General features: G+C 47.4%; 2 protein-coding genes and 1 non-coding gene across 4 annotated transcripts; 2 read left to right on the forward strand and 1 right to left on the reverse strand.

Moving 5' to 3' along the window:
- The first annotated feature begins 2,116 nt into the window (after nucleotides 1-2,116).
- LOC123110637 (diacylglycerol kinase 1) lies at nucleotides 2,117-7,875 on the forward strand. 2 transcript variants are annotated; one of them, XM_044531199.1, is made up of 9 exons: nucleotides 2,117-2,251; nucleotides 2,322-2,559; nucleotides 3,362-4,494; nucleotides 4,968-5,334; nucleotides 5,424-5,500; nucleotides 6,471-6,590; nucleotides 6,989-7,153; nucleotides 7,236-7,373; nucleotides 7,457-7,875. In XM_044531199.1, the coding sequence occupies exons 1-9, from the start codon at nucleotides 2,132-2,134 to the stop codon at nucleotides 7,604-7,606; spliced, it is 2,508 nt and encodes an 835-aa protein (XP_044387134.1). In that variant the 5' UTR covers nucleotides 2,117-2,131; the 3' UTR covers nucleotides 7,607-7,875. The 2 variants fall into 2 exon arrangements, with proteins under 2 accessions (XP_044387134.1, XP_044387135.1); XM_044531200.1 differs by lacking the exons at nucleotides 6,989-7,153; nucleotides 7,236-7,373; nucleotides 7,457-7,875 and having other exon boundaries at nucleotides 6,370-6,516.
- Nucleotides 7,876-8,198: 323 nt separating this feature from the next.
- Nucleotides 8,199-8,271, forward strand: TRNAK-CUU (transfer RNA lysine (anticodon CUU)). The gene has a single exon. It is a non-coding gene; the product is annotated as a tRNA-Lys (tRNA).
- Nucleotides 8,272-19,374: 11,103 nt separating this feature from the next.
- Nucleotides 19,375-22,298, reverse strand: LOC123110639 (probable protein phosphatase 2C 2). The gene is made up of 4 exons (XM_044531201.1): nucleotides 21,809-22,298; nucleotides 20,593-20,760; nucleotides 20,275-20,510; nucleotides 19,375-20,167 (listed from the first exon to the last, which is right to left on the reverse strand). The coding sequence occupies exons 1-4, from the start codon at nucleotides 21,977-21,979 to the stop codon at nucleotides 19,591-19,593; spliced, it is 1,152 nt and encodes a 383-aa protein (XP_044387136.1). The 5' UTR covers nucleotides 21,980-22,298; the 3' UTR covers nucleotides 19,375-19,590.
- Between the last annotated feature and the right edge of the window lie 2,174 nt (nucleotides 22,299-24,472).

Below are 24,472 nucleotides of genomic sequence, written 5' to 3' on the forward strand. Positions count from 1 at the left end.
CTCGCTCCGAGGGTTTTGGAATAGATGTGTATTTATAGGCCAGGAATTAAGGCAAACGAAGCAGCAGGGGGCCCACAAGCCTGGGTGGCGCACCCTACCCCCAGGGCGCACCCCCTGGCTTGTGGCCCCCTCTTCTGGCCACCTCCCAAAACTTCCAGGGTCATTTATGTTCTAGAAAAAAACGTCAAAAAGTTTCTTTGTGTTTGGACCTTCGCATGTATGGATTTTCTGTGAAATAAATAATATACAGAAAATAGGAACTGACACTGGCACTAAATTAATAGGTTAGTCGAGAAAAATAATATAAAATGATATAGAAAGCATACAAAAGTGATAATGTAATAACATTTAAAAAAATATAGGTACATTAGAGACATATCAACATTCTCAATCTTAATTCTTGCTCGTCGTGAAGGAGGTCGTCACTGTCAAGGCCTTCGAGGGAGGCTGGTAATGCTGATGCTGGGCGTGTGGGTTGTAGCCGTGTAGCGAGGTCCTCTGCCAGATTCATGACGGTGGCGAACTTGTTGAACACCCTAGCGATAGCCTGCTCGAACCAGGGGACGAAGTTGGCGTCCAAGGCACATCTGGTCGTGCCAGCCGCCAGTACCATTCGTAGGCATTCCTCGGTGTCGAGCGGAGCGCGGCATCGTGGACCATCTTACACAGGCGCTCGACATTTGCAATTGCCTCCTCCATGTCTCTATCTCTTGATTGATTAGTTTCCAGGCTCAACTGATTACTCTTGCTAATAGCTTATCTCGTGAGGCCCGGAAGAGCGCGTAGCTTGATTAGGGCATACTAGTGGGGGTGGTATATATAGATGGATCGGGGGACCATGGCTTACTTGTGCCGAAATAACAGAGAAACGACTGAACAACGATGACACCAGACGCCAACGTGTCTCACAAACACATGCCAACCAATAGAGAGTCGTGGAACAACTACAAGCCGAGTCGGCTAGATCCCACGATGTACAAAATAGAACACACCTACCGGGCCGGCTAAGCGGCGTCGAAAAGTAGGACATGCGTTCGTAGATATGCTAGAAACGCTAGGCGGAAATATCAATCTGAATGAGGTCAGGGTGAGCATCGAGCTTACACCTGATAATGACTCCCGTGGATACTCGACCGTGTTGAAAGGTCGGGCAGACATACCAACACACAACATCCGGCTAGAGTCGGGTGACGTGCACTTAACTTCTGGGTCGGATGTGTTGAAACGTCGGGCAGACATCGCAGCACACACCATCCGGCTAAAGTCGAGTGACGTGCACTTAACTTCTGGGTCAGCCGTGTTGAAACGCCGGGCAGGCATCGTAGTACACACTATCTGGCTAGAGTCGAGTGACGTGGGGTTGTGCTCGACCCTAAATTCTCTAATAGTTTCACAAGAGCAACTTACTTTCCTGTATTTGCCTTGACAATGATCGTTGCCCATAGGTTTTTTTGATTATTGTTAGTTAGTTGGTATCTTCAAATAGCTCACTTAACTTTTATTTTATATTTCAAATAGTTTACTTAATTTCTGGCTTTCAGTCGGTCTCTCGGCGCCAATTCACTTACCTTCCAACATTCTGTTAGATATGTTGCGGATGACGTTGCTTATCCTTCTTGGTTAAAGTTTCAAAGTTCGCTTAAGGGCTATTGTCCCATGTCATCAAAGTGAAACCTATGAGCAATAATCACTGCGAAGGAAAATAGAGATGCATTATGAATGTAATCACTTCCAACGCTTCAAATAGTTAGTTTCACTTCAATTTTATTATGTTCAAATAGTTCACTTGACCTTCACGTTGCAGTTAGTCTCTGCGTCAAATGGCGCAACGGATCATTATAAGCCTCCTGAAAGAGGGAAGTACCACAACAATCGCACTATTTTCTTTATATAAACAAACCATGCTCTTAAACTGTTTTTTTTTCTGGACTAGAAAGTACAAACTGTGGGCCCGCTGGCCAGTGACCCCAACACTGCGCCCACCGACATCGCGCCTGGGGTGCGCGTAGCACGCACCAACAGCAGCGAAAGCCTTCGCTTACTCACGAAGCTTCTCGGCCAGGGCGCACCGCCCGCTGCAGGTGGGCCCAACAGACCGCCCATACCACACCGCTAAACTAATAATCAGCCAATGAATCACACTCCCGAGGGAAAGCTCGCCCCGAGATCACCCGATCCCCCCCGTCCGTCGCCCCGCCAACGGCGCAGATCGCGCGGGCGGACGTGGCCCGCGGCACCCGAACTCCACAAAGTGTCGTGATCAACTCACTAATACGCATTAAATATCCCTGTTAACCTTTTTCTGACCCGTATTATGACAGGCTCCGCGGCTTTTGGTCCCTTTCTGCAGCATCAAACCGGAGGGGAAAGGCAGGAGGAGCGGGAGGAGCAGCAGGCGGAGGAGATGTCGGAATCGGAATCGCGGGGGCGCGCCGACGCAATGTGAGCGAGGAGGAGGTGCTGGGGAAGAAGAAGAAGAGGAGGAGGAGGACGACGAAGCCGCGATCCCGGTCTCGCGCTCCCTTCCCCCGACGAGCCGCCCGTCCGCGGCCCCGCGAGGTATCTCTCCCTCCCTGTACGGGTTTTCCCCAATTAGCACGAGAAGGAAACATTTCGGGGGTTCATGGCGACGGGACGGTCGGGGGGCTTAGGGTTCCGGCGAGGGCTGCCTGAGGTGAGGTGGTGTCACTTGTTTCTAGGCCCGTCAGGGTTTGGTTGGTTGTTTCGTGTCTTGTTTCTAGGGCCGTCAGGGAGGGAGGATGAACTTCTAGGGTGTGGTGTGGGGTGCTGGTTCGTGCGTGGGGGATTGGGCGAGTTATCAGCAGTGGGCGGGCGGGATCCTAGGCCTACCTGTGTGCTGTGTGTCGTTTTGATCAAGGGTTCCTGGAACAGATTCTTCCGCGGAAATAGAACGCATTGTCAAGTACCAAATGTCACCATGGGTTTTATTTCAAAACATAGGCAATAGTTTTTGGCATTTCCACTTGGCTAGGAACACCAGGCGGTACTAAATATCGTGGTCCATACTCTCATTGTATCTCTTGCAGTATAGAGGAATGACACTGGCAGTAACAATAACAAGTAGTCATGGCCCACACATGATAATTGAGTGGTATATTTATTTGCTACTCCCTCTGTCCATAATATAAGACGATTTTTGACTACACACGGTGTTTGTGTCAAAAAAACGTCTTATATTATGGGACAGAGGGAGTAGATACCAACTTTTGCATAGGTATGGACTAGTTATCTTTGCACATCGCTAGAGGCCAGCCAGAAAACTTGTTGATAGCACCATACATACATCAGTTTCCATCGAAAATGTATTTATCCAATTAACTGCCATGCTACCACATTGCAGAAATGCACAGGATGGCGCTTCCTAGCTGGAGTGACATTTCGGCCTACCTGTCAGAGTATTGGTCTGTCGTAGCTGCCACTGTCATCTTTGCATTGGTAGGTGGCGTGACAATTTATTATACCATCAATCAGTTGAACAAAAATATCAGCTTGAGCTTGATGAAAGCTATCAGAGCAAGGGCAAAGAAGTACAAGAAACTGAAAGACAAGGTCCCTGCCGCTTCCCACATCTGGAGGAAAGAACCTGGCTCTCGCAGTAAAGGTCTGAAATGCTGTGTATGCTTGAAGTCTGTTTCACCGCCACAGTATTTGGGGGGGACTATCCATCAGTGTGATATTTGTGGTGCCACTGCACATCCTAGTTGCTCAGGGAATGCACACAAAGATTGCAAATGCGTTTCTATGGTTGGCCTTGACCATGTCATTCACCAGTGGGCTGTCCAGTGGATTGACACAGCTGATCGCTCTGAAGAAGACTCATTCTGTTGCTACTGTGATGAATCTTGCAGTGGAGCTTTTCTCGGAGGGTCTCCAATTTGGTACTGTATGTGGTGTCAACGGATAGTGCATGTTGATTGCCACAACAACTTAGCCAAGGAAACTGGTGATGTCTGTGACTTAGGCCCATTGAAACGGCTGATACTATCACCTCTGTGTGTCAAGGAGCTTCATAGGACAGGTGCAACAGGACTTTTCAGTTCTATCACAAGTGGGGCTAATGAATTGGCTTCCACTGTGCGGGAGACGATTAGGATTCGTAGCAAAAGGTACAAAAAGAACATTGGTTCTTCTCAGCCAGAGAGCCCTGGGACTGCTGAGCCACAATCTGATACTGACGGAGACTCAGAAGGATCAAACAACACTGCTAAGAGAGATGATCATGTCAATGGTAAACTTCATGAAGTGCATCAAAGCACTGAATCAGAAAAAGACAAACAGTTCATAGCGGATACTGCTACTAGCAGGCCAAATGGCCAACATGAGATGTCCCATGCCCAGAATAATCAAAAATATGAAATTGTGGACGTGCCTTCTGATTCTAGGCCATTGCTAGTTTTCATTAACAAGAGAAGTGGTGCCCAGAGTGGCGATTCACTGAGACAGCGCCTGCAGATCCTTCTTAATCCTTTACAGGTTGGTGTAGCAATTAGTTGTTGCCTTTAAGCTTTTACCAGCTTTAAATAATGTGTTCATCTTTCTTCATTTGCTCACATCAATGCTGCTTATTTGATTTATTTCTAGCATACTGTATATAAACTTTCATTCACATAACTTGTGTATAGTATCTCTGAAGGGCGTATGCTCTGTGCCATAGCATGGATAATCCTGTCCCAGCTTATTTTGTTCAAAACTTAATGCTATGTGTCACTTGCTATACTGTTATGATTTCTAGTGCATGATTGCAAATTCCTTACGTAGAATTCAATTAATGCTCCGTCTGGGAATTCTTAATCATTTCAATCTTATGGATTTGGCCCATTTATTTATACTCCCTCCGATCCATATTAAATGTCGCTGATTTAGTACAAGCGACAATTAATATGGATTGGTGGGAGTAATAAAACTAGAGTTCACATTTGGGGTGCTAAGTGCTAACTCTTTCGTAGGTATTTGAGTTGGGCAAGCATCAAGGACCAGAAGTTGGTTTATCTTTGTTTCGGAAGGTACCTCACTTCAAAATTCTTGTTTGTGGTGGTGATGGCACGGCTGGTTGGGTTTTGGATGCCATTGAGAAACAAAAGTTTGAAGCGCCACCTCCCGTAGCCATCCTTCCAGCTGGTACTGGCAACGATCTTGCGAGGGTTTTGTCTTGGGGTGGTGGTCTTGGTGTTGTTGAAAAACGGGGAGGTTTATTCTCAGTTTTGAAAGATGTCGAGCATGCGGCAGTTACTGTTCTGGACAGATGGAAGATCACTATAAAGGACAATCAAGGGAAGCTCATGTCTTCACCAAAATTTATGAACAACTACTTTGGTATGTTCATCCATCTTCTTCTCAAAATGCATCCCTGTATGGTTCTTGCATTATAGATACCTTAGTACTTAATATTGATACTTTTTCAGGGGTTGGTTGTGATGCAAAGGTTGCTCTAGATATCCACAACCTGAGGGAGGAAAACCCTGAACGGTTTTATAGCCAGGTAACCCTTGCTTGCTCCCCGCCCGCTTATGTGCACAACGGAAGGCATTTTCCCTTTAATTATAAGTAAACTTGTTGGTGTTCTTGCTTGGTTGCACAGTTGCGCAGAATCAGACATGTGGAAACGTTACACCATGATACATTTTCATTTTCCCCTTCCAAAAGTAACCGAATGGCTAGTTGTGGGGCAATGAAAGCAACATGTAATTTTTTCAGGTTCCCATTGTAAGGGTACTTATGGTATAGAAAACTACATCGATCGTCCATGGCGAACTTGCATGTTTTAGAGTGTTGAATTTCTTTGATCCTATAGGTTTTTATGCTTCTCTATAAATCACAAGAGTGCAAGACAAGCGATATTTGTCTATTTATCAAAACGTTTTCGATTTGTAAAAAATTAGTGTGTCCAGCTGCTAATGATAGCATACAAACTGTTAGTGTAATGTTCTAGCCTGAAAAGAAATAATTAATTTTGAAATGGCACTGATGATTTTGTTGAGCCAATGTGGCTTTGCTACTCACTTGGGGATCTTTAGGCGATGTATTGGCATTGGGCATGCGGCATCTGGTCCTATTAGAAGTGTTAGGACAAGTGTTCAACCTGGCAGATTTGTTAATTATCGATGCACTGACCATGCCATGTGGCAGCTAGATCTTTAAAGAAATGCTTAATGTAGTGATTTAGTTTAAATTTGTTGAATGAAAATAGTTGATGGATGAGTCATGTAATTTAGAATTTTCCTTTTCTAATTTCTTGGGTACTTTGTGGAAATTTGCACATTCTGGATAGTTTGTTCTCCTTTTCTTTTTCTCAATTGCTCACTCTTAAGGTTTCTTGCATTGATCCATAAATAATAATTTTATTTGCAGATTCCATGCTTGCAACTTGCTATCTCCCTGTTCTGCATCGTTCTGTATATACAGCTGCATATCTGTTTTTGTCACAGCAATATGATTTAGTTTCTCTGCAGTTCATGAATAAAGTGCTTTATGCAAAAGAAGGCGCAAAGAATATCATGGATAACATGTTCTATTATTTTCCTTGGGAAGTCAAGCTTGAGATAGATGGATCTAACATTGAAATTCCTCAGGTAAAAGTGGATCGCATTTTCTTACCTTTTCTCTTGTATGTGTCTTAGTGAGCACACAACATTACATTGGCATATCTGCAAGACCAAGTTTATGCAACAGTGATGAACCTGATCTGTTAAGATGGTTGCTGCTATTTGATTGTTCATGTTCTAAAAATTACTAACTCCGTATGAAAATGCAAGACGCTTTTTGACACTGATAGTGTCAGAGAACATCTTATATTTCGATACAGAGGGAGTAATTTGGCATATCTGGTATCCCTTTTGGATGGAGTTATGTAGAAGCGTATCCCGTTTAGACAATGCCCACTACGTGGCAAGTGTGGTTAGCTGTCCCAAAATTGGAAGAAAAAGATTTATCCTACATCCTGTTCCTTGTCACATTTCTCCTATTGCAGGATGCCGAAGGTATCCTTGTGGCCAACATCCGGAGCTACATGGGAGGGGTTGACCTGTGGAAGAATGAGGATAGTGTCTCCGACACTTTCCAACCTCAATCCATGCATGACAAGACGCTGGAAGTAGTTAGCTTCACAGGAATGCTGCATCTTGGAAGGCTGCAGGTTCTTATAGACTCCAGTTTTTTTTTTGTAATATATATATATTCAGTGTGGACTGTGTATTGATATGATAATCTTGCTCTAGGTAGGGCTTTCTCGCGCGCAAAGGTTGGCTCAAGGGCATCATATAAAGATTGAGATCACTACTCCGATGCCCATCCAAGTCGATGGAGAGCCATGGTCTCAGGAGCCATGCACCATAGAAGTTTCTCATCACGCCCAGGTTTCGTCTCTCCCCTGTTTGCACACGTTTAACCGTGCTTTCTTTCTTCCTCCCCTGCTTACACATGTGTTTCTTTGCTGAAGGCCTTCATGCTGAAGAGAGTCTCCGAAGAGCCTATAAGCCACGCCGCGTCCATAATGGCTGACATCCTGGAGAACGCCGAGAACAGCGGTACCATCTCAGCCTCGCAGAAGAGTGCTCTGCTTCAGGAGATAGCGTCTAGGCTTTTGTAGCAAACTCTGCGCAACACGGTCTTGTAGCTCTGTAGTCCCCTATAGCATTTGACCATGTCTGGCCCCTTTTGTACATACAGCCATGGCTTCCTTCCTTCTTGGATCGAGCTTGTGTATAATTTCTGTAAAATTTTGTAGGGCTTTGAGTTTGAGATGAGCACTACCAGAGACTATTATGGTTACTGGTTAGCCTAATTCTTGGTGACTCTGGGGAATGTCTTCTCACTCGCTTGTTTGGCTTGTTAGGTAAAGACGATGATTCAGTGTGATGGGGTATGTGCAATGCACATATGAGCTCAGTTCTTGCACAGTATTTTGGTTCTTTTCTATTTTTCCTTAGCGTTGGTCGGACACGAGCGCGATGTGATGGCAAAAAGGGAAAATGAAAAATAAGAAGACAAGCATCGTGGATGAACGAACGAAAAAGGAAACTGCAAGTTGGACATGGAGAATTGGTGTTGTATGACTCGTGGACATGGAGAACTGGTGTTGTATGACTCGAGATGCTGCCTCGGAGACGGAGGTGTTCGCAGCGAAGACGCCAAAACATATCAGATCCAAATGTTTTTAAACTTATCCCCAAAACAAGAGTGCCCGTCTAGCTCAGTTGGTAGAGCGCAAGGCTCTTAACCTTGTGGTCGTGGGTTCGAGCCCCACGGTGGGCGATTTGATATTTTTTGTTCCTCTCCTAGGATAGACAAGTAAGCCTGACCAAATCCGCTCTGTCACTTAGCTAGTTGTATTTTCAGTTTTTCCTCTGTGTAAGCCACCATCCTGAATGAAGACGATCTCATTGCAAAACCAATTTTCAGAGTTCAAGAACGATGATCAATAATAGGCCTGCAAGGGCGAAGCTTCAGTTGATCAACCAGAGGGAAGATAAGATTTCTCATCAATCTGCATTATTTCCAGGAGACCCCTTACAGGCAAGTGTATACTGTAATTTCTCAACTTCTGTGCATGATAAGTTAATTGCAATTCGATTGCAATAATCTGAAAAACACAATTTTCATATCCCCAAGAGTAAAACAAATCACTTCTGTAACAGCCCAAGTAGATTGCTGTCCCATACAAGGTGGCATTTGCGAACCCAAAGGCGCCACGTTCGGCACAAGGTAAGTGCTGGGATGAAACAAGCTTTGAGATGACTTTGAAATATGTGTGATGTGTTTTTGATAAGAATGTGTATTTTATTATTATTCTCGATCTATTTCAAGCTAGAAAGGTAACAATCACTTGCTGTACATGACAGATGTCTTCAGTAATCTAAGGTGACTGGAGTAGTAGTTTTTTTTTGAAACGGACTGGAGTAGTAGTAATTGCACTACATAAGACATTGATAAAAGAAGCGGTTCCTTTTGTCAAGTGTAGGTTTCTTTCCCAACCGGAACATTAACATTTAACAGAAATACCATGATCGGTAGCTTGCTTATTCTTCTTCGAGATGTGCTGAAGATGAACTACCTGTAGTTCAAATTTTTCAAACTTCGACACATAACTGAGAAAATGCTCATATGGCACTACCACAAGCATCACCGAAATGATTTTTCTTCACTCGAGTCGTGTAGTATTCTTTCTCTGAACATTTAGTTGATCTATAGGAAAACATATACTTATGGCAACTACGTTTAGGAATTCCATAAAAAAACGTCCTTTATGTTTGGCACATCAAACTCACATTGTTACAAGGATGAATACTTAAGTGGGCCACTCAGCTAGTTTTATTCTCAGATAATTACCCGAGCCGTACAGTTTCATTGGGAACTTGATTTTTCAGCGTTTCCTTGCATTCAGAAGCTTATATTGCAACACTATGGAAGAAATACGTCGTTATAGCATATCCAGATCAAGCATGCTTTCCAATAGTAGATGGGACCATTGATGCCCACTCCTGAACAATTTCATACCATGTTTTTCATGTAGCACAAGAGTGTAATTAGCCATGTTTTTCACATGACACAACAACACTTTATTCAGATAGTTAAGAAGACGCCTAGCAAAAAATATTGAAGAGATATCTTACTATTGTACCCTACGAAAATACTGTGGACCATCTTTTTTCTAGGACTCTGTCGAGTGGGTCGAGCGTCAAACATTTTAAGCGCGCGTCCAGTGTTATTTGTTCAATGATATGCATGGGCTGATGGGTTTTTTCTCCGTGATTCCGAACGCAACTGTGATGGTTTTTGTTGGAGTATAATGTCCGGCCCTCTTCCTCACATCGGTCTTTTGGTTGCATTGGCTAGAGCGTGCACTTCTACATGGTATCGGAGCCAAGAGGTCTTGAGTTCAAGACCCGGCTGGCGCAATTAAATTGCAGCCCACTTTCGGTCCACGTTTAGGCTAGAGGGAGCCACACGTGAGGGAGAGTGTTGACGTATAATGTGCTGCCTAGTCTCTTTCATCAGATCGGTCTTTTGGTTGCATTGGCTAGAGCATGCACTTCTACATGATATCGAAGCCAAGAGATCTTGAGTTCAAGACCCGGCTGGCGCAATTAAATTGCAGCCCACTTTCGGTCCACGTTTAGGCCTGAGGGAGCCATTCTGCCTTTCACTTGAGTAATTTTTTGGTTGGTGTCATACATTAATTTTAGTTACTGCAAGGATCTCAGCTTGTGCTTGTTTAACCCTTGCTCGGTAGTTCAGTAGCCGGTTTTTCCGGACGTTTTCTAGGATCTGAAGGAACCGCTATAATGACCACCACAGTTTTGAATTGTACAATTATGAACGTAAGTGCATGTCACATATCTGGTCTATCACCGCCGGCAGATCCAAGTGCAGTATGTAGAAGGCAAAGTAGGTTCAAGCTTTTTTTAGTATGATACTTATTCTTTCTTGGCCGCGCTTGGAACGTCATTTTCAAGCGATTTACACCCGTAACCCCCCCCCCCCCCCCCCCCCCCGCGCCACTTACAACATTGAGATAGCTGAGAATATGCTCATAGTGCTGTATCACATGCATCGAGGATATAACTTTCCTTCACTTAAGTGCAGTAATTCTTTCTCTGGATAAGTGAAACGAGTATGCATTTTTGGCGCCTATGTTTAGCGATTCTATTAAAAAAATAGAGTCCTGCTACACGTACGACACATTTTATACGATTTCCGTACGACAGTCATCACCAGCCGTTCATTCAATCCCAGGGACGAGTGTGATCACATCGTACGAAAATCGTACGTAGTTCACATCGTACGCAGAGCAATATCGTAAAAAATACGTATATTTCCTATGCTCAGAGCACACCTAGATCAACCAAGATTTCCAATGGCAGATGGAACCATGCGCGGTCGACTTCTGAACAAATATTTTGACACTTGTTTTTTGTTGTAGCACAAGTGTGTGTATTATAAGCCATGTTTTTCACCTGATACATGAGATGGTGGTGAGCTGATAGAGGAGGCAGTTTGGACAGTGTGAGGTAGTGAGGTTGCACGTCAGCAATGCTGGCCGAAAGACAGCAGTTTCACCGGTGGCGGCCGGCAGGACGACTAGAAAGATGACATCGAATACTCCTCGTTCCATTTGTTACTCAACAGAAATAACATGTTCATTACAAGAAAGAGTTAAGAGCGGAAAAGGCGCTGAGCTGGGCATTGTCAAGAAACCAATTTTGGGCGCCCGTAATCAGACGCATAGTATCGATTGAAAGTATGACAACACAAAACAATAGGAAACAACTATAGGAAACCACACAAAAAACAAAGCAAGCATAGCAGAATAACACGCAGAAATTCAATTCGGCCCCCGGGCCCATAAATAATTTTTGAAATGACAAGGAAAAAACTAGACAAATTTTTTATGTGTTTTTAGTCACATCCAAATGCTACTTGCAAATTTTGAGGCAAAAAGGTTAAGCATTTTGGCCTGTGAAAAAAAAAATAGAACCCCAAAATGTCACCTAATTTTTTATTTCACCGACGAAACACTGATGCTCCGATTCGCATGAAAATTGTTGAGCATGCTTGCGCGACACTAACACGAACATCCACAAAAAAATTCAGAATTTTTTGAGAACATTTATTATTATATTATTCGCGTTACTGTTCGTCCGCGCGGGAGCCAAAACGCCCCTCCACGACCCAAAAGAACGACTAGTGTTTAGAATCCGACGTCGTCCTGACACAAGCGTGCCTCATTGACCATGGAGGTTGATTGACTTTGGTTAATTTTGTGAAACGAGAGAGACAGAGATTGGATCGGCGCACCAAACCTGGTGGCCTCAGGATGTATTTATAGGGTGCAACTAGGGCACAAGATACAGTTTGTTACAGGAGATAAGTACAATATTAACAGACTCCTATATCCTAACAATATACAGTTTAACATCCCCCTCAACTTGAACTTCCTGCACGAAGATTCAGATTGTATCTGTTTGAGACAAAAGGCGTCTCAGCTAATGGTTTGGTGAAGATGTCCGCGACTTGTTCTTTGGAAGAGATGAACCTACCATCCAATGCTTTGGCTGCAACTCTTTCACGAACAAAATGGAAATCCACCTCAATATGTTTTGTCCTGACGCGAAACACTGGGTTAGCAGGCAGATAAGTGGCACCCAGGTTATCACACCACAATATTGGAGGACGTGGCATAAAGACTCCAAGCTCTCCAAGAACTGACTGTACCCAGATTATCTCAGCTGTACCATTGGCAATGGCCTTGTACTCAAACTCCGTGCTGGATCGTGAGACGGCGGCCTGCTTTCTGGAGCTCCAAGAGACAAGATTGGGACCAAGAAAAACAGCAAACCCTCCTGTAGACCTGCGACCGTCACTGCACCCAGTCCAGTCTGCGTCAGAGAAGCAACTTAACACCATTGACGGAGACTTGCGGATGGACAGACTCATGCCACGGGTGTACTTCAAATGCCTCAAGATCCGTTTAGTGACTGAAAGATGTGCAGCCGTTGGTGCATGGAGGAACTGACAAACACGATTCACAGCAAAGGAAATATCTGGCCTAGTCAGCGTCAGATACTGAAGGGCGCCAACCAGGCTACGGTATTTAGTGTTGTCATCCTGAGAGAGAGGTACCCCACTATCCTTGTTGATCTTTTCACTGGAGGACATGGGAGTAGTGGAAACCTTACAATTTTGCATGTTAGCACGATGAAGAATGTCGCCAATGTACTTCTGTTGAGAAAGCATAATCCCCTGTGGCGACGATCTCACCTCAACTCCAAGGAAAAAGTGCAAGGGACCAAGATCCTTGAGAGCAAATGTGGCATGGAGATCAGCAAGCAATTTGGTCGTTGCAGTAGGCGAGGAGCTGGCCACAATAATGTCATCCACGTAGACAAGCATGAACATGATGACACTGCCACGATGAAAGATAAACAAGGAAGTGTCTGCTTTAGATGCCACAAAACCAAGCTGAAGCAGTCGAGAGCTTAGCCTAGAGTACCAGGCTCTAGGTGCCTGTTTGAGTCCATATATAGCTTTTCGCAGTTTGCATAGAGACCGAGGAGCATTAGGATCCACAAATCCAGGAGGTTGCCGCATATATACCTGTTCCTGAAGAACTTCATGAAGGAAAGCATTCTGAACATCCAACTGGCGCAGACACCAACCGCGTGAGACAGCAATGGAAAGAACCAGACGAACAGTGACTGGTTTGACAACTGGGCTGAACGTATCATCATAGTCGAGACCATAGCATTGTTTAAACCCTTTGGCAACAAGACGTGCCTTGTGACGATCAACAGTGCCATCAGCTTTGTACTTGATTTTAAAAACCCATTTGCAGTCAATGACATGGACATGAGGTGGTGGTGGAACTAAAGTCCACGTGCCATTGTGACGAAGTGCATCAAGCTCAAACTGCATAGCGGCACGCCAAGCTGGAGATGCCATGGCTTCACGATGATCACGGGATTCCCGGCAGACTAGAAAAGCACGTTTGGACGGGTCATAATTAATGGTGTTGTCCGTAGGTTACGCAACCTTGCGAGTATGATCGCGTGTGCGTGTCACCATCATATGTGCAGGCGGTGCAGCAGCCCCGGGCGCAGAAGATCCAGAGGCGGGAGCTGTGGAGGGAATCAGAGCCGCCTGGGATCCCATGTCGCCAGCAAGCAGCAGATGGAATCGGATCCTCCTGGGATCCCGTGTCGCCAGCAGACGCAGCAGGGGAATCCCGCGGCGATCCCGAGGAGGGACCAGGCGATGCGGGCGCGCCTGACGCGGAACAGGACTGGCCCACCGGCTGGCGAGCGGGCACGTGGGCGCCTGCCTGTGGCGGGTTGAAGGCGGCAGGGAGCGGGCCAGTGGCGGGCCCCGCCACTGAGGGGGACGGGGCGGGCGATGGGGCGACCAGGCCGCCAGGGGGCGCCATGTGGGCCAATGGCGCCCCGCGATCGCCTAGCGGGCTGCTGTCCGGAGAGGGCGCGTGATCCGAGGCCGGATCCACTCCGGATCCTATGCCCAGATCTTCCTCGGACGCGGGATCGCCTGCCGCACCTGGGATCGTCTGCGCCGAAGGGGATCCTGCATCCAAGTTAGTAGACAAAGCAGATATACCATAGTTCATGTGGTCATGCGGAAATAAAAGGATGGTTTGTTCTGCAACGCGAGGTGGTATGGGAGAGGTAGAAGGGCTGGCAAAAGGAAAAACTTTTTCATCAAACGTGACATCTCTAGAGATATAGACACGAGCCATGGGTAGGTGAAGACATTTATATCCTTTGTGATGAATGCTATAGCCAACAAACACACACTGTTGGGATCGAAAGGCAAGTTTGTGCGTGTTGTAGGGACGCATATTGGGCCAGCAAGCACAACCAAACGTGTGAAGTGACATGTAGTCCGGTTTGGTGTGGAATAGGTTTTCCATAGGACTAAGATTGCCAATGACACGACTAGGGAGTCTATTGATAAGATAGCACGCCGAGAGATAGGCCTCATCCCAAAACCGAAATGGCATGGACGCATGGGAAAGTAAAGAGAAACCCATGTCAACAATATGAAGGTGCTTCCTTTCGGCCGAACCATTTTGCTGGTGTGTGTGTGGGCAAGAAACATAAAATCTTGCAAGATAGAAGGCGTTCAACATGAGCAAGGAAGTCACGAAAAACATCAAACACATCACATTTTCTCTTGAGAAGGTAGATCCACATAAATTTACTATAATCATCGATAAATGAAACATAGTACTGGAACCCACCAGAAGAAGTTTTGGCAGGTCCCCACACATCCGAAAAAATAAGTTCTAATGGAGAAGAAGAAACACTCGAGGATCTAGGAAAGGGAAGCTGGTGTGCTTTGCCTTGTTGACATGCATTACACACATGGGTCATAGACCGACTAGAGGAGGCTAGTTTATTGGATGATAAAACATGCTGAACGACTTGAGTGGATGGGTGGCCAAGCCTGGCGTGCCAATCTTCAGCTGACAGCCGAACCGAAGATAGGGCATGATGAGATGACGACTGAATGGGGTATAGCCCATTCTCACATCTGCCTTGAAGCAGAACCCTCTTGGTGATCAAATCCTTCATGAGAAAATGAGTAGGGTAATACTTTAGATAAGCATGATTATCAATGGCAAGACGATTGACAGAAAGAAGGTTCTTGTCAGCATTAGGAACATGCAAAATATTGCGAAGTTTGAGATTTGCAAAAGGAGTAGGAAGAATTGCATGACCACGATGAGCTATGTGCAAACCTGATCCGTCAGCTGTGTGGATGCGATCTCTTCCTGGGTACTTCTCCCGGACGGTGAGGCGATCCAGATCGCCGGTGATGTGGTCCGTGGCGCCGGTGTCAGTGAACCAAGCAGGATCACCTAAGATGGAAGGGGGAGAAGCAGCGGCAAGCCCGGCCATCTTGGACTGTTGCGGTTGGAACGCATGATTGTAGCGTTGGCCGCACTCCCAGGCGTAATGCCCAGGGCCACGGCAGAGCTGGCACTGGACGCGGTTATCGCCGCGGTCGCCGTAGTCACCACGATCACCGCCACGGTTTCCACCAAAGTCGCCTTGTTGGCGCATGCCGCCACCACCGCGGTTCCCGCGATCGCCACCGCGAGAGTTGTTGTTGTAGCCGCCGCGATCTCTAGAGTTACCGTGGCCCTTGCCATGGTAGTTGCCCTTGCCCCGATTGGAGTTGTTGTTGGTGTTGCCGTTGGAGTCCCGGACGACGTAGTTGACGGAGGAGCCGCCATGGTGAAGATGAAGATGAGCAGCGTTGTACTCGCGGCGCCGTTCGAAGGAGATCGCATGGGAGGAAAACTCACCAAGAGACATGCCCTCGGGGCGGGTGGTGTACGCGGTGATGAGGGGCTCGTAGTCGCTGTCGAGGCCGGTGATGACAGTGGTGATGATGTCCTCCTCACGCATGGGGCGGCCGACAACTGCCAGCTGATCGGCGTTGGCGCGGATCTTGGTGAAATAATCCGCCATGGAAAGAGTTCCTTTCCTGAAGACCGCCATGTCCAGCTTGATCTGGACGATGCTGGCGCGGCAGTGGGTGGTGTACATCTCCTCGACATGAGACTAGATGGCCCGAGAAGTCTCCAGCTGATGCACTTGCTGCAGCACCTCATCGGAGATAAACGCGATGAGGTAGCTGAGAGCGATCTGATCCTGGCAAAACCAGGTGGCATACTCCGGATTGGGAGCACGCACCCCCTTGTCATTGGGGTCCAGAAGCTTGGAGGGAGCTGGGAGCATGCCATCGATGTAGCCCGTGGCGCCAGCTATGCGCAGAGGGGGAAGAACTTGAGCCTTCCAGAGGAGAAAATTGGATGTGGTGAGCTTGGCGGTGATAAGGCTAGCGGAGGGAGGAGGAACAGCAGAGGCCGGCGGCCCATTGAAGGCGGCGGGGAGGGAGAGCGTGGTTAGGGCAGAGGAAGAAGAAGCAGAAGCCGTAGGGGAGCCCATGATGCGATCAAGCGGGTAGGCCTGATACCATGTGAAACGAGAGAGAAAGAAATTGGATCGGTGCACCAAACCTGATGGTCTCAGGATGTATTTATAGGGTGCAACTAGGACACAAGATACAGTTGGTTACAGGAGATAAGTACAATATTAACAGACTCCTATATCCTAACAATATACAATTTAACAAATTTAGCTTGACCTTGATGATTGATTTCCCAAGTATGCATTTCGCTGGGTTAAGTAGAATATCAATTAGGATTAATTATTCTGATAACAAAATGAATTAGCTCCTGTAACATCTTCAAGTTTTTTAATACTATATAATCACCTTTTAAAAAAATTGAATGCCTTTCCAGGACAACAGATATGCACAAGCAGCCAATCTGCAAGGCAATTTTGATACTCTTTGCAAGGCTGGAGCTCCCTCGCCGCTGAAGATGAAGATGAAGACGAGGACGATGAAGAGCTAGTCCCGCGAACACCAACATCGGCTGCCAAATGCTCGGTTCAGCCCGCTCGGTCGTGCGTGGTGCATGAGACAGAGGCTTGTGGGGGTTGGCAGAAGGTGTTGCCGCGGCGAGGCCCGCGTCATTCAACGCCGCCGGCTCCTGCAGTGGCTCCTCGCCCCCTTCCGGCTTGGCTTCATGGTCGATGTTGTAGATGCCTTTTTCATGGGCATCGTGCAGCGGATTGCAGACACCCGTTTAGGTGCTCTCGGTGCCTTGAGAATGGCCACCGCGCGCGCGGATGTCGCAACGCGTGGCGTCCGCTCAGCTTGTTGGCAAGTCTTGCCGCATCGCCTTTGACCTGCCCCGTCGCCGAGCATCGTGAAGCTCCAGCTCCTTGCCAGGCCCAGATAGAAGCCCCAATCCTTCCCAAGACGTGTCGTCGTGATTCTTGGGCATCCATTGTTTCTGCTCCTGTTGCCTCTGTGGCCATGGCAGATGTGTCGTTGCGGTCCGCAATGGAGGGACAAGCGGAGCTGCTGCGCTCTGAGCTCCTCAACATGGCTTCCTTTCGACTCGAGGAAATGGTTCAACCTCTGCGCGATGTCGTTGACTCCATGAAAGGTTGGATGCTTCAGATGGGGAACTTTCTTGAGCGAGCTGAGGCTGTTCTGAGTGGGCTCTCGCAGGTGTCACCTGTGTTGCAAACTGCTCCTATGCAGCACCCCCTGATTGTGCCTGATGTCAACCTTGAGGACGAGAATGGAGATGGGCTTCATGGACGTTTCTCTCCTCGTGCTGGGGTCGGATCACCGTTATCTGCCTCTGAGGGTTCGTGCATTGATGTGGTTGTGGCTCCGGTGCTACAGATCATGCCCGAGCTTCTGGAGCTGTGTGGGGAGTCGACTCCGCCTCTGTCCGTCGAGCAACTGAAGGTGGACCCCCTCGAGAGCTCGGTTGTGGCATTACCACCATTACCACCCCTCGAGCCCAGCCAGATGCTCGACTCTGAGAAGGGGGATTCCGACGTTGCAATGTCTTGCTCGTCTGTGTCCATTGGGCAAGTGGTTCCTGTAGGTGATATGGTTGTCGCACCCAGAGCATTGGCTCGTGTGCCTGGGGCTCTCATAGCGAAAGAGATTTGCGATTTCCTCGCTACCTTGGACGCTGCTAACCCTGGATCCGGCAAGACGATTGGGTGTCTCCTTAAGGAGAAGGCCATCAGGGATAAGAAAAGTGGTGGTGCTAGCTCTCATCATGTCGTCTTGAAGGAGAAATCAAACAAGTGCAGAACCAAGAAGAGTGGCGCTATAGAAAAGGCGTCGGCGGTTGCTTGATGGATAGCTCTCAGTGTTTGGACATGTCATCACGGGTGTGCTCAGGTCCGTGGACTTTGCCGATGTTGGGTCCTCTAGTTACCTTCGATATGTGGGGGCTCACTTGTGAAGTTGAATTTCATGTGCAAGCGGATTGTAGGGGTGGCGTGATGGGGGAGTTTGTCTGTCTTTCTTTGTGGTCTTGTGGTCTTATGATTTGGGAGTAGTCCGCTTGTATCATGAGATTGTGGCTTGGTTGTCCTTCAGGGCCAAGCATGTAATGGTTTTCGCCCGGTTTTCCGTAAATTAACCAGGCAACTCTCTTCTTCTTAATCAATGAATAAGGCAAAACTTTTGCCTTCGTTTCAAAAAAATAAAATAAAATTCTATCCTTTGTCAAGTTGTGTTACAGCACCACGCACTTTGGTGATGAGCGGCGTCTTTGGGAGATTGCAGGTGCACGGGGCCTCACTACGTTGACTGCTCCGGCCTTTGTTGTTTAGCCGTGGTCCTGTGCGTTCATTTTTTCCCTTTGATTTTCAGGCGAGAATGTAAACTAAGAACTTTAGTGAGGCGTGCGCGGCGTGTGTTCAGTGGGCATCGTATGGGTTCTTGTCCCATTTCTTCCTCATATAATGATACGTCCGAGAAAAACAAGCAGCCAATTTGACATCAGAAAGAGCTTTTATCAGCACTTTTCTCAAAGGCGGCTTTGTTAGCGACATTCCAGGTCGCCCAGCACAAAGGCCACAGGACATACTCCCTCCGTTCGGAATTACTCGTTCAGGAAATGAATGTATTTAGATGCATTTTAGTTGTAGATACATCCATTTTTATGACAAGTAATTCCGAACGGAGGGAGTAGAAGAAAAGATTAAGTGGAATTTTAGCTGTCCACACCCACTTGTAGTGAGATCCAGGAACATCACATTCAAGCCATTGATACATAGAATTAGATTCAAACTTTCCTTTATCTAATAGTACTAGCCTCTGCACCTCATCAGGCTCTTGGGAGCTTTGCCTGTACGTATGAACTCCTTGTTTATATATATTCCACTTCTACTGCTATTGCAAGTCACAACTCCTGCCTAGAAAATCATCCTACCAATCTTGGAGGAGGTTTCTCACTGAGATAAATCATCACTAATGAACTGATCACCAGTACATGAACCAATGGAGTATGTACACCAATTACTGCAGTAGTTAACACAAAAGAAACAAAAAAGAAAAACTGCAACCAACAAACGACGGATGCCCTACAAAATTGCTGGCTGCGCAAGCGCAGCCGTACGAGGCATCTAACACCCGTCGGCACAATAACTCAATAAGCCCTACAGCAATCGTCTACTCATCAGACTCCAGCAGTCTCCTCAGGTTGCAAAGGGCCTCAGCAGACAGGCTCTTGCAAGATCTTATCCTCCTCGATGACGCCTCCTCCGAAGACCGCAGGCACCCGCCAAGCTCCGAGGCAAAGCAAATGACGATCACCGTGAGGTTGTCAAAGGTCTGGAGCCTCTTCGCCTCCATGGCGAGCTCCCTCGCGCACCTCTCGGGGTCATCGTGCCGTCGGAGCCCCTTCCGGACCAGGGTCACCGCCTGCTGGCTGGTCATGACGTCCCATATCCCGTCGCAGCCTATGATGAGGAACTCGTCATCCTCCGTGAGGACGGTCTGCTGGAACTCTGGCTCGGCGATCAGAGGTGACTGCGAGCCTTGAGGCATTTTCATGTCCCAATCCCCTAGAGCACGAGTAACCGACAATACTCCGTTGAGGTAGCCATCTTCAATGTATCCCCCACACTCAGTGACCCTTTGGCGCTCTGCTTCATATGTTGGCCTGTGATCACGGGACATCTCCATAGCCATGCCTTTCCTGCATAGAACTGCTCGGCAATCCCCAGCATTTGCAACCAACAACTGCCTGCAAGATAGGAAGAAGAGCAAAAGTTAGCATGCATATGCCAATACAATCATATCGTATCACAGAATGTGTCTGCGGAGGAGGCTTTGAGTGCATGCTCATCTTACCTTCCAAAGATCAAAGCTGTAAGAGCTGTGGTTCCCGACGATCGGCTGATGACTGAATCGTCTGCAAGAGCAAGGTCGGCACTCAAGAACGCTTTGCGGATTGAGTTCGCAACAGATTCAGAAAAAAAATCATCTTCTTGTAACCCTTCTGGGAACTCTGAATCCTCAAAGAACAACCTCATGGCATGCCTTTTCATGTAGGCTGCTGCATCTGAACCTCCATGGCCATCAAAAACCTACTGACAAATAACACAATTAGTTCAGATGGTGCAGGAGAATCATAGTAGGATAACAAGAATGATAGAAGGCCATACATACCCCATAGAAGGCATTAGGGGACGGGCACAGCAACAGCGAGCCAAGATGACCAGAAAGATTATCAATTCTGATATGCTCATCTTCCATGTACCGCCTAGGTCCAATATCAGCGAAGCTCCCAGATCTAATCTTGGGGACAAACTGTAGCGTCTCCAAAGGCGTCTTAACCTGCATTGAGCAGAGACCAATTAATATGCTGTCATGAACATATATCCTCCACCAAAACCATATGTGGGGAGATGGTCACTTGTACTGTTTAATCAAAGACAAATTGGGTTGCTAACCATCACATGGAAAATCATTCAAAGTATTGAGTGTCTAAATCAACCCTGTTATATGGTTATGGAGATAACTAAACAAACATTACAATGATGAATTAACAAAAAAAACTACTTATGTGTGTGATATGCAGATAACTAAACAAACATTTCAATGCTGAATTGATAAAACTACTACTTAGGCGTACAAACTTGTACTTCCAAGTAAAAGCCCTTAGCAAATTCCCAAAGCAGACGATTCAATGCACTCAAAACAAGGTAGCATAATTCTAATATGCCCAGCAGAGAAACAAGAAACATGAATCATACTCCCTCCGTTCCTAAATATTTGTCTTTCTAGAGATTTCAACAAGTGACTACATACGAAGCAAAATGAATGAATCTACACTCTAAAATATGTCTATATACATCTGTATGTTTAGTCCATTTGAAATATCTAAAAAGACAAATATTTAGGAACAGAGAGAGTAGTATCTTGCGTAGGAAAACAATCAATATGCGCCGCCAAACCATATACCAGTGCATAATTTGTGATAAAATTACCGCATGCTAAACAGATCAACCCAATAATGATTTTACCATCCATTTTACATAACCCCAATTCTCAAACCACCATCTAACAGTTTATACATCGATACTAGAAAACAGCAACAAGAAAGGCTTGCCTTTTAAATTTTCATTACAAGGAAGTACTCAGACTAGAACCAATGCTAAAGGGGAGGTCATGTAAACATCTGTGGGCATCGAAATTTCGCTACTACGCAATCAGACAAGAGAGGCGCTCCTGATTGATAATCTAAAAGAAACCTATAACGCCACAAAGAACACACGAGCGATCCCGACCGATAAGCATCTAGATTTACCATACCCATCTCGCCGGGTGACAAGAACTCCTACGGCGTACCTAAAGATGAAAACGAACGGGGTCAAGAACTCACCAGATCGGGCACCTCGAGGTCGACCTGCGCTTGCGAATCGACCGGCGGCGGCGGCGGCGACGACACCCCGACCCCGACGACGACCTCCTCGACCCCTCTGACGGGGCACCGGCGGAACGACGCCTCCAGCATCGGAACGACCTGATGCATGACCTCCGGGCCGGCAACCATATCTCCGCCTCACTGGTCAGATCAGATCCCTCCTCCCCAAACAACCTCCCGGATCCCTCGCGCGCCCTTCACTCGCCAGAGAGCTCCCCCGATCCGCACTGGCACCGCAGAACAAGAATCCAACGACGATCGCCCGATTTTTCCTCGTGGGGTGTCACGATCCGAGAGACGCGATCTCGAACCTTTCCTGGACACACACGCGCGGGCTGGCTGGCTCACGCGCAGGCGCAGACTTTCCTGATCCGAAACGAGGGAGAGGGGGAGAAGAGAAGAGACGAAACGGCGGAAATTAGGCGGACACGTTGCTATTTACGCGCGCGTGGTGGGATTGGAAGAGAATAAATCAACGGACGGCGGCGGCTGCGAGCCGGTGCCCTAGGCTCGGTGCGATGGTGGGCGTACCGGCACACGTGCGTGGCGCACCCGCACCAGCCCGGCCTTCACACCTTTCGCCCGTCAACAAAACAAATGATGCGTCTGCAATGATCTCACACGGACAGGGTCACACCTCGACCATTTTTTTGTTGTTGAGAAAACACACCTTGCGAACTTGTGAGGTTGGGAAATCTAAGGGCATCTCCAGCCGTTGCCCCCTCAGGACGCATTCCGGGGGCGAGCCGGCGATACACTCGGCGCTGGGGCGGTTTTTCGCCCAGTCGTCGCCCCCAGGCGCCGAAATTGGCCCACTTTGCAGCCCAATTTCGGCGAATAAACGGCCCATATGGGCGAGAATAGGCTCATATTCGGCGTGGTTTCGTCGTGTCTCGGCGTTCAATTATCAGCATAATTATTCCTTATCACATATTTCATCACAGAAAAATCAAATACTTCAACAAAATAGTACAACAACAAATAGTTCAATACAAATTATATAGTTAAACAAATAAAAACTCGTATTTCATCACACGGCGTCCCCCTTGAGCCTCCATAGGTGCTCAATCAGATCTTTCTGCAGTTGATGATGCACCTGTGGGTCTCGGATCTCTTGACGCATACTGAGATAGGCAATCCAAGTTGCCGGTAGCTGGTGATCAACTTCGGCTAGAGGACCCTGCCTGTAATATGGTTCAGTGTCAAACACTGGGTCTTCTTGCTCGCTCTCGATGATCATGTTATGCAAGATGACACAGCAAGTCATGATCTCCCACATTTGATCTTTCGACCAGGTCTGAGCGGGGTACCGAACAACAGCGAATCGAGATTGGAGCACACCAAATGCCCGCTCGACATCCTTCCTGCAAGCCTCCTGAAGCTTCGCAAACCAGGCGTTCTTGCCTCCTGGCACAGGGTTTGAGATCGTCTTCACAAATGTCAACCATCTCGGATAGATGCCGTCAGCTAGATAGTACCCCTTGTTGTATTGGTGCCCATTGATCTCGAAGTTCACCGGAGGAGAATGGCCCTCAACGAGCTTGGCAAAAACAGGAGAGCACTGCAGCACGTTGATGTCATTGTGAGTTCCTGGCATACCAAAGAAGGAGTGCCAAATCCAGAGGTCTTGTGTGGCTACCGCCTCAAGCACCACACTGCAAACGCCTTTGGCGCCTTTGTACATCCCCTGCCAACCAAATGGGCAGTTCTTCCATTTCCAATGCATGCAGTCGATGCTTTCAAGCATCCCAGAAAATCCTCTTGCTGCATTCTGGGCTATGATCCGAGCAGTGTCTTCCGCATTGGGTGCTCTCAAGTATTGTGGCCCAAACACTGCCACCACTGCCCCGACAGAACTTGTAGAAACATTCTATGCTGGTGGACTCGGCCATGCGCCCATAGTCGTCGAGTGAATCACTGGGAGCTCCATATGCAAGCATCCTCATCGCTGTCGTGCACTTCTGGATGGAGGTGAATCCAAGAGCGCCAATGCAATCCATCTTGCACTTGAAGTAGTTGTCGAACTCCCGGATGGAATTCACAATCCTGAGGAAGAGCTTTCGGCTCATCCGATAACGGTGCCGAAATGTTCTCTCGCCATGAAGTGGAGCATCGGCGAAGTAGTCGGAGTAGAGCATGCAGTAGCCTTGCAGACGATGCCGGTTCTTTGCTTTCACCCGCCCCGGCGCCGAGCCACCTCGACGCGGCTTTTCATTGCTCGCCAGCAGCTGGGCGAGGGCGGCGAGCACCATCAGATGCTCTTCTTTCTGGACGTCGGCCGCGGCTTCCTCCTCCAGCAGCGCGGCGAGCTCTTCCTCCTCATCAGAGTCCATCGCCGAGTCAGTCAAAACGCCGAACACCTTGCGCTCGGTGGGCTATGTTTGACGTAAGTAGGAGTTCAGGATCACCTCTTGATCATTGCTAGCTTCACGACCGTTCCTTTGTTTCTCTTCTCGCTCTCTTTTGCGTATGTTAGCCACCATATATGCTTAGTCGCTGCTGCAACCTCACCACTTTACCCCTTCCTTTTCCATTAAGCTTTGCTAGTCTTGATACCCATGGTAATGGGATTGCTGAGTCCTCGTGGCTCACAGATTACTACAACAACAGTTGCAGGTACAG

The sequence above is a fragment of the Triticum aestivum genome, chromosome 5B (genome assembly GCF_018294505.1).
Source record: "Triticum aestivum cultivar Chinese Spring chromosome 5B, IWGSC CS RefSeq v2.1, whole genome shotgun sequence".
In the NCBI taxonomy this organism is placed as follows: domain Eukaryota; kingdom Viridiplantae; phylum Streptophyta; class Magnoliopsida; order Poales; family Poaceae; genus Triticum; species Triticum aestivum.